The sequence below is a fragment of the Stomoxys calcitrans genome, chromosome 2 (assembly GCF_963082655.1).
Source record: "Stomoxys calcitrans chromosome 2, idStoCalc2.1, whole genome shotgun sequence".
NCBI classification, from domain to species: Eukaryota; Metazoa; Arthropoda; class Insecta; order Diptera; family Muscidae; genus Stomoxys; species Stomoxys calcitrans.
Genome location: NC_081553.1, coordinates 226234 through 243845, shown reverse-complemented (window position 1 = coordinate 243845; position 17612 = coordinate 226234). Strand labels below are relative to the sequence as shown.

At 40.1% G+C, this 17612-nt stretch overlaps 1 protein-coding gene across 1 annotated transcript in view; it reads left to right on the top strand.

The window, feature by feature from the left end:
- Window positions 1–3363: 3363 nt before the first annotated feature.
- LOC106087332 (protein suppressor of variegation 3-7) overlaps window positions 3364–17612 on the top strand; it is a 37421-nt gene continuing 23172 nt past the window's right edge. Inside the window, exons 1-4 of the mRNA XM_013252341.2 lie at window positions 3364–3466; window positions 3533–4153; window positions 13034–13363; window positions 13418–13591. Of these exons, the coding sequence (XP_013107795.2) occupies window positions 3465–3466; window positions 3533–4153; window positions 13034–13363; window positions 13418–13591 (1127 nt within the window). The 5' untranslated portion in view covers window positions 3364–3464. The remainder of the gene's footprint in view (window positions 3467–3532; window positions 4154–13033; window positions 13364–13417; window positions 13592–17612) is intronic.

The following is a 17612-nucleotide window of genomic DNA, read 5'->3' as shown; positions in this document are numbered from 1 at the left end:
ACATTTATTATCCGATTCCGCTGAAATTTGGGTCAGTGTGTTGTTAGGCCTTCCGACATCTTTTTTTCGATTTGGTACAGATTGGTCCAGATTTCGGAAATTTTAGACATTGAGTTGCGTTAAGTTCTTAGAAATCCTCCGACATTTTTTTTTCGATTTGGTACAGATTGGTCCAGATTTCGGAAATTTTAGACATTGAGTTGCGTTAAGCTCATCACAATCCTTTTTCGATTCGGCCCAGATTTGTATATAGCTTCCATATAGACCGATCTCTCCATTTAAAGTCTTGGCCCACTAAAGGCGCAATTATTGTACGATTTCTCTGAAATTTGATGGTTGTGATCGGTCTATATCTGGATATAGCTGCAAAAAAGACCTATTTTTTGATCTGCAAAATTGAATAGTGATCTGTTTTTATTAGACCAAGCAGAATTTGGTCCAAATCCGACCATATTTGGATACAGCTGCTATGGGTGCATAAAATATTTACTTTTCACCGGATTATGACGAAAGGTGGTTTATATATATACCCGAGAAGGTGGGTATCTAAAGTTCGTCCCGACCGAACTTAATGCCTTTTTATTTGTGAGTCAATTGTGTTGTGTGCCATATTTTTCCAATACCAAAATAATTACTTTGGATTAAGAACTAAATTGAACTAAGGAACGATAAACTGGAACTAGTTCCGTTTTCAGTTTCTGATTGGCAAAACTGTACATAATTTTAACTGTATTATAACTGTATATAATTTTTTGTACACCTCTTGGTTTATTCACAAAAATACGAATGTAGATTTTGTTGTTTGTTTACATATGCATTTTGCAGGACTCCAAGTGACCTTGATGCTTTTTGCATACAGTGATCGCTGAGAACTATTAGTTAATATTTGAAAAAAAGTTCTAAACTACATATATTCAAGGTGTTGCAAACCGGGGGCTGAACTTTTGGTAAGGCTCCTGGTGAGCGGCGAAATCTATGGGAAGATAACTGGTATAATAAAGGTCCAAAATATCTAATCCGGTCATTTTGTGCCTGTTTGATAGATATAATTAAGTAACACAAAAATGTCTGAGCCTGTTTGCATACGGCCAACTAATCGCAACGAATACGAAACCACTAAGAACATGTGTTACTCAAGAACTGGAATAAGTCCGTAAATGTTACTATAACAAAAACGTAATCGAAAAGGAATAAGACTCAACATGGCGAAACAATTAAATGTGAATACCGTCAAACCTGGTCGGCTGTTAACAACTGTTCGCATGAGACCACCTTAAAATGTTGGAAAATTGATCATCAATAAATTATGTTTGCTAATCTTTGACTCGAATCCTTAAAATTAGGACAAACATTTTTCAGTGTAAGCAAAGCAAAAATTTTATCTCTGCGCAGCTTTTTTCTCGGTGCAGCTTTTTTAAAGGCCTTTTATACGACACATCATTGATCGTGTGTACGTGTTGATTAGAACTTTTGCCAAAAACGGTACATCGATTTTTCTTTTCTTTAATTTTATTGAATTTTCCATACAATTCTTTACTCTTTGCAATTTTATTTTGGACGGAACGTGCTTTTCAGCAGCGATCAGTCTTTTGGACCGGAACGAGCTTGCTCAACTACATGAGCTTGATGTCAATCGTCACATCCACATCAAAATGTGGCTACAAGAACGACGAATACAATGATTATATATTTCTGTGTAAACGCCAATCATCGAAAAAATCGAATGATTTTGATTTTTCAGCCATGACTGATGGTTTTGTGTACATGTAACCCATACACCCTTATTTCCATTGCATCCCCTGATCTGAGTGATGCATCCTGGCAAGCAGTAATCTCTTTGGGGTCAGACCACCTCCGCATAATGCTCACCATCGAACGACCACCCGACATCATAACATCTGAGCGCTGGACGTTTATCATTCAGAAGAAGACCGATTGGGCTGGCTTCAGAAAGTACACCAACCGCCGCTTCAGTGAACTGTGATGGGATTCGTTGTTCTGAGAGCCATTCGCCGTATTCGTCTCCGAGCCGATGGACAGGTAATACAATTTACCGCGGACGAAGTTACGAATGTCATCCGTGGCGCCAAATGATCCTAGTCGTTGGGCCCCGATGGAATCTCTACGTTGTTGCTGAAGGATCTGGATTTACCTTGAGTTGAGTACCTTACTACTGTCCTCAACCTGTCTTTTAGCGCTCCTATAGTTCCCGATATCTGGAAAATGGTCAGAGTGATCCCGCTACTGAAGCCTGGAAAGGACCCGAGTTTGGGGCAGTCGTACAGACCGATCTCCCTTCTCTCACCAGCAGCAAAGACGCTTGAGGCATTACTCCTCCCGAGCAGTGTAGGAGAATTTCCATGCGCCGAGCATGGAAGACTCCATAGCACAAAAACTGCTTTGCATGCCAACACTGCACATATTTGCCCTGGCTTCAATCAGCCCAAGCCATGTGATAGGACGGTCCTCGTGGCACTGGACCTATCGAAGGCATTCGACACGGGCAGCCATGCCAAACTATTTGAGGACATCGCCAACACGTCCCTCCAGCCGGGCTCAGGCCGGGAATTATCTGTGTGTTCGCTAGTCATTTGTGGAATTTAGGGATAAGAAGTCGAAGCACCGTAGAGTGAAACATGGTGTTCCCCAAGGTGGGTGATATCTCCGGCACAGTTTAACCTCTGCTTATCCTCCATTCCACCCCCTCCAGACGGCATAGAGATCGTATCATATGCGGACGATTGTACGGTCATGGCATCAGGCCCCCCACCCATTGTTGACATCTGCGATAGGTTGAACGTCTACCTCGACGAACTTGCCTCATATTTCGCTGCAAGAAATCTGAAGATATCTGCCACCAAATCTTCAGCCACATTGTTCACTACAAAGGTGAGATGAATACCAAGCCGACTGTGATGGCCGATGGAGAAATGATTCCGGTCAAGTGCTCGAAAATGCTTGGCGTTACATTTGACAGCTCTAACACATTCTCCCAACATTCCTCAGAAATTTGTGATAAAGTCAAAAGTAGAAACAAGGTCCTCAAGTCACTTGCTGGTGGTACTTAGGGCGCAGACAAAGAAACCTTGTTGACCACGTACAAAGCAATTGGCCAGTCTGTGGTAAGTGGAATAACTCTTTAACTGCCCAGCCAGACCCACTCGATTAGCCCCGGATCCCTCAGGATGCACCAGATCTTAGTCGCAGAGTCCAGATACTATTACAATGCCTACGCATCATGATGTGCCATGTATAGTCCGCATTAATCTTCAAAATCGATTATTCGACTTTTTAATCATTGAAAGTCGACTTTCTCCTTCTCGATTAATCGATTAGTCGAAAGTCGACTTTGAGATCCGTGGTTTGACAGACGAATGATAGCCTAGTGAAATTTCCATTAGGCGACGCGACCTAAAATTAATTTTAAAAAGCTTTAAACAAATAATAAAGAACATTGGTCAAAAATGTAAGATTTTAGGTTTGTTGAAAATCAGGAAATCAAATATGTTCTTATTTCCACTAATTTTTAAAGGGAGGTTGTTGTTCCCGATTTTGATGTCCAGAATAGTAAATCAAATCATGCAATGGATGATGGCGCATCCGTTTTAGAACTGCCAAACGAGGTTGCTGAAGTGGACACATTGAAAAAGAGTGACCCTTTAAATACGCATGGGTCTTTGTCGGTAAACCCAAAAAACAACCCAACAGAATACGTGGTTCTATCCCTATCGAATCAATGTAACGAATCAATGGATAACCACAAATCTTCTGATGGTGTCAAGGACGAAATTGCCATTATTGACTCTTCAATGCAAGATAGTTTAGAAAATGATCCGATGGATTTGTTAGAATTGAACGACCAAAATAGTATTTCAACAAACGATGAGGAGGTTGATGATGATAGGTGTTCGACAGGATCATCATCAGTGCAAACGTCTTGTAGTTCGAGTAATGTGTTGGAATGGTGCAAAGATTATTCGTGGTTGCTGTACGAGGAAAGCGACGAAATGTATGGGCATTGTCTGCACTGTGACGTGAAAATAAACGTGCGAAGTTTAAGTTTCGTAAAGCAACATGAGATATCCATGTACCACAAAGAACGCAGCGATTATTATTTGGCTTTTCGTGAAGAGGAAGAAAGAAATAATCTTGGGTAAGTTCCTTTGTCCTAGTTGCTATGCCATTTTTGTTTCTTTGATTAATAAATGTTAAATTTTCATGGTGTTACAAGAATTGCGTTCAGGTTAGACCAATGGTTGCATATTTATACCCTCCGCAATGGGATGGGGTATGCTTATTTCATCGTTCCGTTTGTATATATATACTTGGCCGTAATGACATTCTAAGTCGATTTATACACGTCCGTCCATCTGTCTGTCTGTTAAAAACACGTTAACTTCGAAGTAATATAATTTAGCGTAGGTCTTTTGGGATTGTAAATGGGCCAAATCGGTTCATGTTTTAATACAGCTGGTTGTTGTTGTTGTTGTAGCAGTTTATTGTGTACTATCTTTCGTCTGCTTGATTCTGTTGAGTGTCAAGACCCAGGAACTCCGCGACTAAGATGGGGTGCGTCCACAGGGATCTGGGTCTGAGTCGAGTGGGTCTGGCCGGGCAGTTAAACAGGTGACGTGTATCGTGCGGTCCCTGGTTACAGTCGGGACATACATCTTGCACGTCGGCATCAATCCTAGCTCTGTGGGAATTGAGGCGGCTGCATCTGCCGGAACGTAATTGAGCCAGAATCACTCTGGTTTGCCGGGGGAGGTCGATTTCTTCGGGTGCAATGGGTGGCGGTCGTACTCCAAGGACTACATTCACCCGGTAGCCAGTTAACGCGTCTGCTACCGTGTCTGCATGAATGTTGTTCAGACCCGCTTGATATGCCGCTTGATCTAGAGGTTCTCTCTTGTAGCGCTGGACCTCACGCTCTAGATCATGTAGATCTACCTTAAGGCTTCTGGGCGGTGGGTATCTATCCACAAGATGATGATTTGGATGATTTCTGCGATAACAGCCCAAAAGGTATTGCTTAGACAGCATGTAGTTATGTCTTCGCACTGGTAGGATCTTTGTCTCCTGGTGGAGGTGGTCCACATGAGAACTAAGGAGGCAGCCCGTCGCAGTTCGGAGGGCGGCATTCTGACAGATCTGAATATTATTCCACTGCGTGTCACAAAGCTGACGTGACCACACTGGCGCTGCATAACTTACCACAGACCGGCCAATTGCTTTGTACGTGGTCAACAAGGTTTCTTTGTCTGCACCCCAAGTGCTGCCAGCGAGTGACTTGAGGACCTTGTTTCTACTTTTGACTTTATTGCAGATTGCTGTGGCATGTGGGGAGAAAGTGTAGGAGCTGTCAAATGTGACGCCAAGTATTTTGGGACACTTGATGGTCGGAATCAATTCTCCATCGACCATCACAGTCAGCTCAGAATTCACCTCACGCGTATTTGTAGTGAACAGTGTGGCTGAAGATTTGGTGGCGGATATCTTCAGATTTCTTGCAGCGAAATATGAGGCAAGCTCGTTGAGGTAGACGTTCAACCTATCGCAGATGTCATCAATGGGTGGGGGGCCTGATGCCAAGATCGTACAGTCGTCCGCATATGATACGATCTCTATGCCGTCTGGAGGAGGTGGAATGGAGGAAAGGTAGAGGTTAAACAGAGCCGGAGATATCACCCCGCCTTGGGGAACTCCCTGTTTCACTCTACGGTGTTTTGACTTCTTATCCCTAAATTCCACAAATGACTGGCGGCCACACAGATAATTCGCGACCCAACGTTTAAGGCCTGGCTGGAGGGACGTGTTGGCGATGTCCTCAAATAATTTGGCATGGCTGACCGTGTCGAATGCCTTCGATAGGTCCAATGCCACGAGGACCGTCCTATCACATGGCCTGGGTTGATTGAAGCCACGGCAAATGTGTGTGGTGATGGCATGCAAAGCTGTTGTTGTGCTGTGCAGTCTCCGAAATCCGTGTTGATGCTCGGCGAATGGAAATTCTCCTACGAGGCTCGGGAGGAGTAATGCCTCAAGCGTCTTAGCCACCGGTGAGAGAAGGGAGATCGGTCTGTACGACTCCCCCAAACTCGGGTCTTTACCAGGCTTCAGTAGCGGGATCACTCTGCCCATTTTCCAGACATCGGGAACTATAAGAGTGTTCAATGACAGGTTAAGGACAGTGGTAAGGTACTCAACTCCAGGTAAATCCAGATTCTTCAGCATCAATGTAGAGATTCCGTCGGGGCCCAACGCCTTGGAAGATTTGGCGCCACTGATGACATTCGTAACTTCGCCCACGGTAAATTGTGATGGCTGTTCATCGGCTCGGAGACCACGAATACGGCGAATGGCTCTTCTCCTTGCCCTGTCTCTCTCGGGATGCACGATAAATTGACGGTTGAACAACCTGGCGCATCTCTTCGGATCAGTCACGGTTAACTCGCCAAAAGTGACTGAGGTCCTGTCGTCCCGTCTACCGGGGTTCGAGAGAGACTTAACAGTGGCCCACAATTTGCCTGCACCGGTGCCTAAGTTACATTGCTCCAAGTGTTCCAGCCACAAATTCCGCTTATGTTCGTTGACTACCCTGTTTATTTCCAGATTCAGCTCGCTGATTCTGGGGTTAGCGGGGTCCATAGCACGAATCCCATCACGCTCGTCTGCGAGTACCACTGCTTGCGCCGGGAAATTGGGTCGCACTTGCGGTATTCGACCGGCTGGAATAAAGCGAGTGGCTGCTGCGTTGATGATGTCTCGGAATATCCTCTCGGCCACAAGCACATCAGAGGGGGGTGGCAGTTCATTGAAGCGGCGATTGGTATACTCTCTGAAGCCAGTCCAATTGGCCTTCTTATAGTTGATGAACGTTCGGCGCTCAGAGGTTATGAAGTCGGGTGGTCGGTCGATGGTGAGGATTATGGGGAGGTGGTCTGACCCCAAAGAGATGACGGCTTGCCAGGATACGTCACTCAGGAGATCAGGGGATGCGATTGAGATGTCTGGCGAGCTGCTGCACCTCCTCGTAATCCTAGTGGGGGCATCCTCATTCACCGTGCAAAACGTGGAGCTATCTATCTGCTCTGCCAAAGCTATGCCACGCTGGTCGTTGCCTAGGGGAGAATGCCATGACGAGTGATGTGCATTGAAATCCCCCAGAACCAGACGACTATGGCCAGATAGCAACCCACTTATGTCGGGGCTGTAGGCCTGGCCATTAATCGGGACACAGCTGCCAACCGGCGGTATATACACGTTGTATATCTCTATCTCGGCAGTACCAGACTTGACTGCTACCCCCATACATTCCATGTATGGGTCACTAGCGTCAAGCGCAGGCGAGATAGGTCTATACTGCACGGAATGGTGTATAACGAAGGCCAATCCCCCACCTCCATTCCTTGAGCGATCCTTACGTAGCACATTGTAGCCGTGACAACTGTGCAAGCTGCAGGTGTTAGTCAGCTTTGTCTCCTGGATCGCTGCGACCGATATGCTCTTCCGACTCATAAAATCCACAATCTCATCAATCTTGCCTCGCAGTCCATTGCAGTTTAACTGCAGGAACGATACATTTCCCGACACTGGCCTGGCAATAGTAGGGCTAGGGTGCTGTCTTTGCATAAATTGCCGTACGGGAGAGGTCGGGGGGGTCACATAGTCCGACGACGAGGACGCCGAAGGCGACGACGGCGACGCTTGTGACCCACTGCTGGCTGAGTTCGCACAGCACCTAGCGACATAGCCAGTATGACTATACTCCCGTAGCGAAGTTAGGCCAGAGCAAGAACGGAAATGTACCCACTCCAAGCACCTGTTACACCTCACCGACACTGACCGATGATGAAGGCGGTTCTGGCAAACGGAACAGAACCAGGGTCCGGGGTTCTTTTCAATCCCGGCACGGACCAAAAGCATACGGAGAAGGCACTCCGGGATGTGCCTCTCCCATGACGAAAAAAGACGAACACGTACACTGAGGCGGCAGCCCTTGCCGATGAAGATTCCATCGGGTCAATCCGGTACGTACAACCGGCTGCCATGGGATTGTTACAGCTGGTATATACACATAGCCCATAAAGTCTGCATTCATCTGACAAACTTTTATGATTGGTTAAAGAACACAAAACAAAATTTTAAATCAAATCAACTTTTTTACATATATATTTTCTTTATATTCCTAACATTAAAAAACAAAAACAAAATTCTAAGTTTGGTTAAGCACTTTCACTCTAGAGCGATTTAAATATGATAACAAATAAATATAAGCACCACAAAGTCTGCGTTCAGTAATTAAAAATAAACAAAGGAGTTATTTAGACATACAATAAAAACATATTAACACATTCTTAATATTTGGTAGGATAGCCACGTTGTTTTAAGACTGCACTTAGTCTATTTGGCATGGAGTTTACCAACTTCTCTGTTTCCTCAGATGTTATTTTCGCCCACTCTGCCTGCATAACATCTCCTTGCTGGTTATAACGTGCTGACGAATTTCTTTCTCCAATAGATCCCAAAGATGCTCAATGGGGTTGAGATCTGGTGATTAGGGTGGTGTTTTAAGCTGCTTTGGAGTGTTATATAGAAGCAAAGCCTAACAACCTCCGATGTATGCTTTGGATCGTTATCTTGTTGGAACCAAAATGTCGTTGCTAACCCTAGTTTAGCAGCACTTGGTTTCAAATTTTTTTTTTCAAAATATTGAGATAACCCCATTTATCCATTTTGGACTCAACAAAATCTAATTGACCCACTCCACTAGCAGCCATACACCCCCACACCATAACTTCACCACCACCGTGCTTCACCGTTCCAAATAAATTTAGTTTTTCCAGCTCAGTCCGGGACTTGCGCCACACTATTTGCCGACCTTTAATGCCAAAAATAAAGAATTTGCTCTCGTCGGAGAAAATAATTTGTTTCCAGAATTCAGGAGGCTTATTGATGAAAGTATTAGCGAATGCAATCCGCTTTTGTCTGTTTATGACTGAAATATACAGCTTTCTTCGAGCAACTCTTCCATAAAATCCAGCTTTATGTAATATTTTTCTGGCAGTTTCGGCACAGATGCTTTTTTTAAAAATTGTTTTAATATTTTCAACAATTTTGGTTGATGTTATACGAGGGTTGTTGCTTACCATATTAATCACTTTGAGCTCTTCTCTAACGGATAATTTTTTTGGACGCCCAGGCCGAGGCTTTGAAGTTATAATGCCGGTTTCTTTGTAATTATTAATTAAGCGCTGGACAGAAGAATACGTTCTTCCAACTGTTCCACCAATATTTCTAAAGTTTTGTCCTTCTTTCCACAATTTAATAATTATTTTTCTTTCAGATATGCATATTTCCTTTCCTTTAGTTTCCATGTTTCCAAATTTATTAATTTTTAAAAAAACACGTGTAACTATCACTTGTTATCATAATGAACTGAAACTGATCAAAAATAAGAACAAGCATCATAAAAAGTAACGGTACTTTCGAAGTAAACAAAGTGAATGCAGACTTTTTGGTTGTCATAATTTCTTCTTATGAGACAAAAGTACCGTTAGAACAAAGCAAAAGCAAACTTGTATTTTTGTTTTCTAATTTAAGAAATATAAAGAAACAACATATACAACAAAACTTAACTTTATTTATTTTTCTATGTTGTTTTTTAAACATTAAAAAAGAAATTGTCACATGAACGCAGACTTTATGGACTATGTATATGTAAACTGATATTTCGATAGTGCATTTATTAACCGATTTGTATGAAATTCGCACATGATGTTTTGTTTTGAAATCCAACATCTGTGTTAAGAATGGTATAAATCGGTCCCTTTCCTGATATAGTTGCCACATAAACCGATATCCCAATTGGTCTTCTTGAGCATCTAGAGGGTGCATTTATTTTCCGTTTTGGCTGAAAGTTTTGTTTCGTGCTTTCAAGATCCACGCTAAATATAATCTAAATCAGTTCATAACTGGACAATGGAATGCTCCATTCTGAGTAGCTGCAACGACAGTCAGGAATGCGCGGTATTGAGTGGAGAGTCTCAGTGAGAGGCTGGGCGGCACCGGCTCCTGCCCAAATACTGAGTGCCTTTGATGCTCGATATGACAAGGCGAGTTATTGGTGCCTTTAAATAACCAGTGGCCCCCCGGAACGAGCTTGCTCACCTACAGGAGCTTGACGAAGATCGCAACAACAACGACAACTCCGATCGTCGTTAACAAAATTGATTACTAGGAATATTTTGGCAAAAAAAATCAATAGACATTTTTTTAAACAAACCTCTAAAGAAACGAAATTCTTATGTGCTTTTGTTAATGACAGATGTTGCCGTTGACGTTATCCTTTTTTTTCATACGTATTTGTGCTAAATTATACAAATTTTTAAATTTAGATTTTTGTTGATTTTTTTTTCTGTACTTTTGTAAAGTAACACAATTATTATTTAACATAGCTTTACAAATTCATGCATTGTTAAAATAAATAAATAAACGAAACGAAATAAGAGGTAAGTTCGTTGTGGTAGACGTTTAACCTATCGCAGATGTCACCAATGGTTGGGCGGCCTGGTACCATGATCGTACAGTCCGCATATGATACGATCTCTACGCTATCTATAGGGGATGGAATAGATGATAGGTAGAGGTTAAGTAGTGCCAGAGATATCAAACCGCTTTGGAGAACTCCCTGTTTTAATTGCGGTGTTTGACTTCTCATCTCTTAATTCCACAAACAGCCACCAAACAGATAATTCGTGACCCAGCGTTTCAGGGCTGGCTAGAGGGACGTGTTAGCAATGTCCTCAAACAGTTTGGCATGACTGTCCGTGTCGAATGCTTTCAAAAGGTCCAGAGTCACGAGGATCTTCCTATCACATGGTCTGGAGTAGTTCATTGTAACGTCCTAAAACCTTCGTTCATCAACTTTTACACTTCGTCGTTTTGTAACGATCGGGTAGTCCCTTGAGGATTTTCGTCGTTCTTCCGACAGTTCCACTGCTACACAGTGGCAAATGCGTCTTCGCCTTGTCTCTTAACTGTAGCGAACACATTCGCACTAAGGAGTTGCGCACCAATTTAGCCACCAAGTGACCAAGTTGATTAAGGGCAATCCTCTCTATAACAGGGAAAATAAATATTCATTAATTACTAATTAAACTCTTCTTTTAGAAAATACTAAATTCGCGGTTTTGTATATCTACCACCAAGATTTTTTTTATTTTATTCACATAATGCAACTTGAACGACTTCTAACTAGTGTGCAAAATAAGGTCCAAATCAGTATATGACCTGCTATAGCTCCCATGTAAACCGGTCTCTTGATCATCCTTAAGCTTTAATTTTTCTCGCTGGACAGAAGCGCGCCGAACTTAGCACGCCTTTACTTGTTTTAACTCAGTTATTATAGCACACTCACGCACACGCTTCTCCTTTCAGCAATCTTTTAGTTTGAAATATTTTGTGTGAAGTAGTTTCCAGAGTAAATAACACAGATCTTCCAATTTTTCTGGATGAAATTATATCTATTTAAACGTTAAGAATTCTTTTGACTTTAATCCGTCAACTACTACAACGTTAGCTGTTCTACTTCGACGATCAACTTGTTTCAGGCGCGCAGAAAGTTGCTTAACTTCATCCTTTAGTTTGATATTGTGATCCCTCAACTCTTTCAGTTCTCCATTTACAGCGTTCGGATCAGTTTCAGTTTATCGTCAAGCAATGCGCATAATTTAACCCAAAAAAACACGTCATTTTGTTCCGACGACATTTTTACCATAGACTTATAGGCGATATTGCTAATCCCGGCCTGGTCAGTTAACTGGTGGGATCTCTTGTACATTCGATAAATCTTCTTATATTAAAAAACTAAAGAATAATTTTAGGCTCAACTGTTAATTCTATATTAATATCAGCATGTAAATGGTATCATAAAATAAAACAATCAGCTGATTCTATTTATATGAAGCAGACAGCAATTACTTTCTTGATAAGACTTGCGCGCTTTTCGAAACCTTTGCATAAAAACATCAAATACCTTGAGGAGTAACAGCAAACTTCATGTATTCCCAACTCGGTACACTTTCGGTTACTGTTTTATATCAACTCTAATTTATAAAATTACTGCCAAAAATTAGGAACGACAAAATCACAACTTGTTTATACCAGAGACAAGCAGTATAATTTATCTATGTTTATACTTTATCACCAGCGTTGCCAAGGCAATTATTGGGATGTTCCATTGATATAACCCAAAGTCATCATAATGGTTTATATAGGCTCCCACATTCCGCACTCTCCCTTTATATGTCTGCAGCATGATGAAAAAAAAGATAGCTGACAAGCGATTGGTTGATTATAATTGCAATTAGGTTTAAGATCGTGTGCAGGAAAAAAGACTTATGTGCTACTGGCTGTTTATCTATCTATGACTATTCGCTTAATTTTCACAACGCATTCTTTGCGTTTTTCTTAGATGTGTGAAGATGTGTGTTCTTAGATAACTCTTATATATCTATATTCACAAGCGCCACCAACCAGAAGGCGGCCAAGATCACGGAAATAACGAATTATAGGTATTCCAATGTATTTCAACCAACCAAAAACCCTCCAATTCAAACTGGAGGAGTTTTAATGACATTTGTGAGTTGAGGACTGCCCCTGGCCATAGAAAAGAATCACCAGGAATCTTCAGATGACTGCTTTCAGCTATATATTATCGTTTATTTAATGTAACTGGACTATATAGAGGTTTTTCTCTATCGTTTTCTTCTTAGCGCAGATTTTTACTTTGAGAGATCGATAAGGCTCTCGCAAGGAGACTTCTTTACACTTTATCTTATAAACGGAGAATTGTCCCAAGTACAATTGCCTAGCGTTTTGCTTATTGTATTGCCTATTTAAACAAAATTTTTTATTTTTGGAAATATTTGTTACATATATTTTTTTTTTAAATTGTCAAGTATTATTAGAATAAAAGAGCTTATATAGCAATTCCTATCGTATATAAAAACTTCATAACGCTTTGTTTCAGCACGCCCTTATTCGAAATTAAACAAGAATTTGGAACAAACAGCTATATTGCAGCACTAAAACTCAAACGTAAATCGCAAGCCGAAGCTCTAAATAATTACAATTGGCGAAGATGGCTTGAGGAATGCCCTTGGTTAGAGCGCGACAATCCTGTTGGTACTGTTGGTCGATGTAAGTATTGCAAAATACGACTGAACGTAGAATTTTCGTACCTACGGAAACGGCACCAAGATACTGGGAAACACAAAGAATGTGTTAAAATGCAGAACAGCAACCATTCCAATAACAGTACAGACGAAGAAAATGATGAAGAGGAAAAAAATGGAATAAGGTGAGTAATTTTTTAATTCAATGATAAATAACGTATTGTTTAATTTAATTGTAGGAAAGATCGATATCGTTGGAGTGAAGTAGTAGAGGATCAACAAGGAACACTGCGATGCAAGATATGCGAGACGAAAACGGGAAAGAACAACTATCCGCGGCATTTACGCACTGCATCACATATACAGAATGAAGCAAAATATTTAAAAAGCTTAAAAGTGGACAAGTTTAACAAGTGAGTTTAATGCGTTATTTACTGATACTGTACTTATTATAGTATGACGTAATGCTAGACGAACTTTCGCATATATGAAAATAGATTTATGAAAAGAATTATCCGATTTACAGAAAAGTGAGATATAAGTAAATATATCAGGGACCTTATCTATCATTCAATTTCGTGATTTTTTTTTAATCGAATTGTACACTCATCGAATCACGGGGGTCAGTATCAAGTATTGTTTTTTCGACATCCTCTTCGATTTCCCTGTTGTCATCTAGAAACTGTTTTCAATATTTTATGTATTGACACAGTTTAGCTAGGAAGAAGATAAATAAATGTAAACTTGGCATGGTATAGAAGCTGCCAACCGACGTTGGAATTTGGATTCTTCTTATAAGCCATTGTCACTATGTAAGTATTTCCAACTAGATAGCCATTTCTCATATTCTTTTGGAAGCTTATACTGATTAAAAGATTGCTACTAAATTTTCCATGAACAATACATATTAGAAACAGGGGATACTTCTCTCATATCAATGAGTGTAGGTACACCTTTACCTTGAGGTACATCTTGAGGTACAGAACAGTTAGGGAGTTTGACCAACTATTGTTACAGAAAACTGACTGTGATTTTTGTGTTGGAAATGATGATATCAGTTTGCAAGCATTACTTGAGAAATTAAATAATTTCAGAAGTCTTTGGGTAAAAATATTATGGTTATCACTTTCAAAGGCTATGCTGTGATCCAAAAGTAGAAGGAATGATATCATTTTGCAATCCATGTTTTGACAAAGATTTTCAATTACATCAATCAGAACCGTGTTACAACTTCTTTTCTATTTAAATTCAGATTGACAGTTTGATAACAGATTTTGAGATATCAGAAAAAGGTTAGCCATTTCATTTCAGCCATTCCATTTTGACGGATTGGTTAAGTTCTTTGCATAGTTTCTCTTTATAAACAGAAACTTAAAAAATATTGAAAGACTGTGTAAAGTCATAACAAGAAATCCCTATAAATTTTTTTTATGTTTGGATAAGCATTGCTTTCAGTAGTTGCTCAATATATCTAATCACGATATTAGTTAAGATAGATGTTGAAGGTCATAGCAGATATCATATCGGCCAAATCGGTTTATTTAAATTGTACTTGGTGAAAGCACACAACTTCTCGATAAGCCTATTTATGACTGTTTATTGAACGTCCATAAATACAATCAATGACAGCCGTATCGACAAGCTATGTTACGTATAGTAGAATATCACATATAAATCAAAACCATAGTTTTCCACAGGTTTTACATAAGTAGATATCAATCTTACAACTCGGCCAATCTGTTCAATCACTAGGGACGATTTCACAATAATCGCTCAATGTGGTTTCATGCCCATGGTTGTAAGTACCGGATTAACCCGATGGAGTCCTTCATGGATGCCAACAAGAAACCAACTATTAGAGGTTTCCAAGGAATAATGAAAATTTTAAGAAATATGAAGACGAAGCGACTCGTTTTCAATTCAAGAGTTTTATTTAGACAAACAATATATTCAAGAAAATTAAAATATACAGGCAGCCAATACTATGACAAAACAAAAAGGATACGTTTATGTAAATAGTAGAGTATAATTGAACAAGTAGAAGTTACATTTAACGCCCCTTCTCAATAGCATAAAGCTTATTATACTGCTAAACCTCCAAGCCCTCGAAGATTTCCTAATTTTATTTTTCTAAATTCTTAGCTTATCAGCATTCATGTTACTTGTGGAACAATATTCCTTCTGTATATCACCAGAATTCTTTAGTCCTTGATAATGTTTGACATTGTTATGTTTGCTGCGGGGATTGATTTTTTCCGATTCCAACATCTTTGATTGTCTTCTTAAACGAGCGGCTTCTCCTCAAGTTAGATTGAAAAATCTTTCAAAAATTTGCAGTATCAAATGCATTCCTGATTTGCTTCTGCAAGTAAACTAATTCCGCTTCGGTCGATCCCCATGTTTGAATAGGTATCTCCTGGTTGATTTTCGATCTTGGGAGTTCTCAGCCCACACAAAGTTTTGCATCTTACATAATTTTCAGATATCGAAACAGATGTTTAACTTTATTGCAATCTTTCTTCGAAGGTTTACTTATTTTCTGGGATAAAATGAAAACTGAGAAGAGACCCAATGATACTTGATGTCTTTACATATTCATTATCGTGTTGCTCTATTATCCAGCTTGAGACATATAGTATAATCCATCAAAATCTCTTTAAATTTCAATTCCTAGATAGAATTTCAGCTTTCTCATATCCGTAAGTTGAAAATTCATTGATATATAAGATATCACCTCCTTTACGGTCTCATTACATTTTGCTGCTACAATTATGTAATCAACATAGATGAGCACATAAATGAAATTACCATCAGATACTTTAACATACAAGCAATTTTTTTTCAAGCGCTTGATGAATTCGCTGATTCCAGCATCTTGCAGATTTTTTTAGACTATGAATACTTCTGTTCAACCGGCACACAAGATTCTCATTTCCTTTTTGTTTAAATCTCTTGGATTAGCTTTTAGGAGCAAAGATGTGATCGTAATCTTCTCCGTGTTTCGGCAAAAACCTCTCGTTACCAACCTTGAAAAAATTTTTTGATTTTGTAAACACATTTGGTAGTTATTGTTTTTCTAACTTGCGGCAATTCCACCAAATCCTACGTATTGTTGTTATACATGGATTTCATTTCATCTTGTAGAGCTGATATCCATTTCTCTTTTTCAGAATGCGCCATTGCCTGCTCGATTTGATATGTGATGTAGCCATGTTTACCTCATATCGCTTAGGCAATTTTCCTTTATAGGGTCTTGATGACCAGGGATGGTTTTTGGGAAACTCTGGCATATATGACATACATTCCGCCGCATTGTATATACTTCGAAAACGACGTAAACCTAGCCAAAAAATTGTTGGCAGAGTTAAAAAACAAGTAAAAAGGCGTTAGGTTCGACCGGGCCGAACTTTGGATACCCACCACCTCGGATATATATGTGAACCACCTTTCCTCAAAATCCGGTGCAAAATTCATACCTTATGCCCCATAGCAGCTATATCAATATATGTTCCGATTTGGATCAGATACTAATAAGTAAAAGTTATTGTTCAATTGTATATAACAAAATATTGGTATTTTTAGTAGTTATATCTAAAAATAAACCAATCTTAACTATATACGACACGGATGTCGAAAAGCATAACATCAGCCAGTGTGTCAAATTTCAGTGCAATCGGATTAAAAATGCGCCTTTTATGGGGCCAAGACTTTAAATCGAGAGATCGGTTTTTATGGCATCTATATGCAAATCTTGATCGATCTAGACCAAATTGCAGAAATATGTAAAGGGGCTTAACTTAACTCTTTGTCCCAAATTTCGGAAACATCGAACAATAAATGCGCTTTTTATGGTCCTAAAACCTAAAACCGAGAGATCGGTCTATATAGCAGCTATATCCAAAACTGGACCGATTTGATCCAAATTGACGGAGGATGTTGAAGGGCCTAAGACAACTCACTGTCCCGAATTTCAGCAAAATCGGATAATAAATGTGGCTTTTATGGGCCTAAGACCCTAAATCGGAGGATCGGTCTATATGGCAGCTATATCCAAATCTGAACCGATCTGGGCCAAATTGACGGAGGATGCCGTAGGGCCTAATACAACTTACTGTGCCAAATTTCAGCAAAATCGGATAATAAATGTGGCTTTTATTGGCCTAAGACCCTAAATCGGCGGATCGGTCTATATGGACAGACGGACGGACATGTCTGGATCGTCTTAGATTTTTACGCTGATCAAGAATATATATACTTTATAGGGTCGGAAATGAATATTTCGATGTGTTGCAAACGGAATGACAAAATGAATATACCCCCATCTGTCGGTGGTGGGCATAAAAATGGTAGGAGTGCAATTTGGAAATGTTCGTTTGAAATTGAAGACGGATCCGTCTTGCCAGAGAAAGTAGACAGCGTAATTTTTCAAAAGAT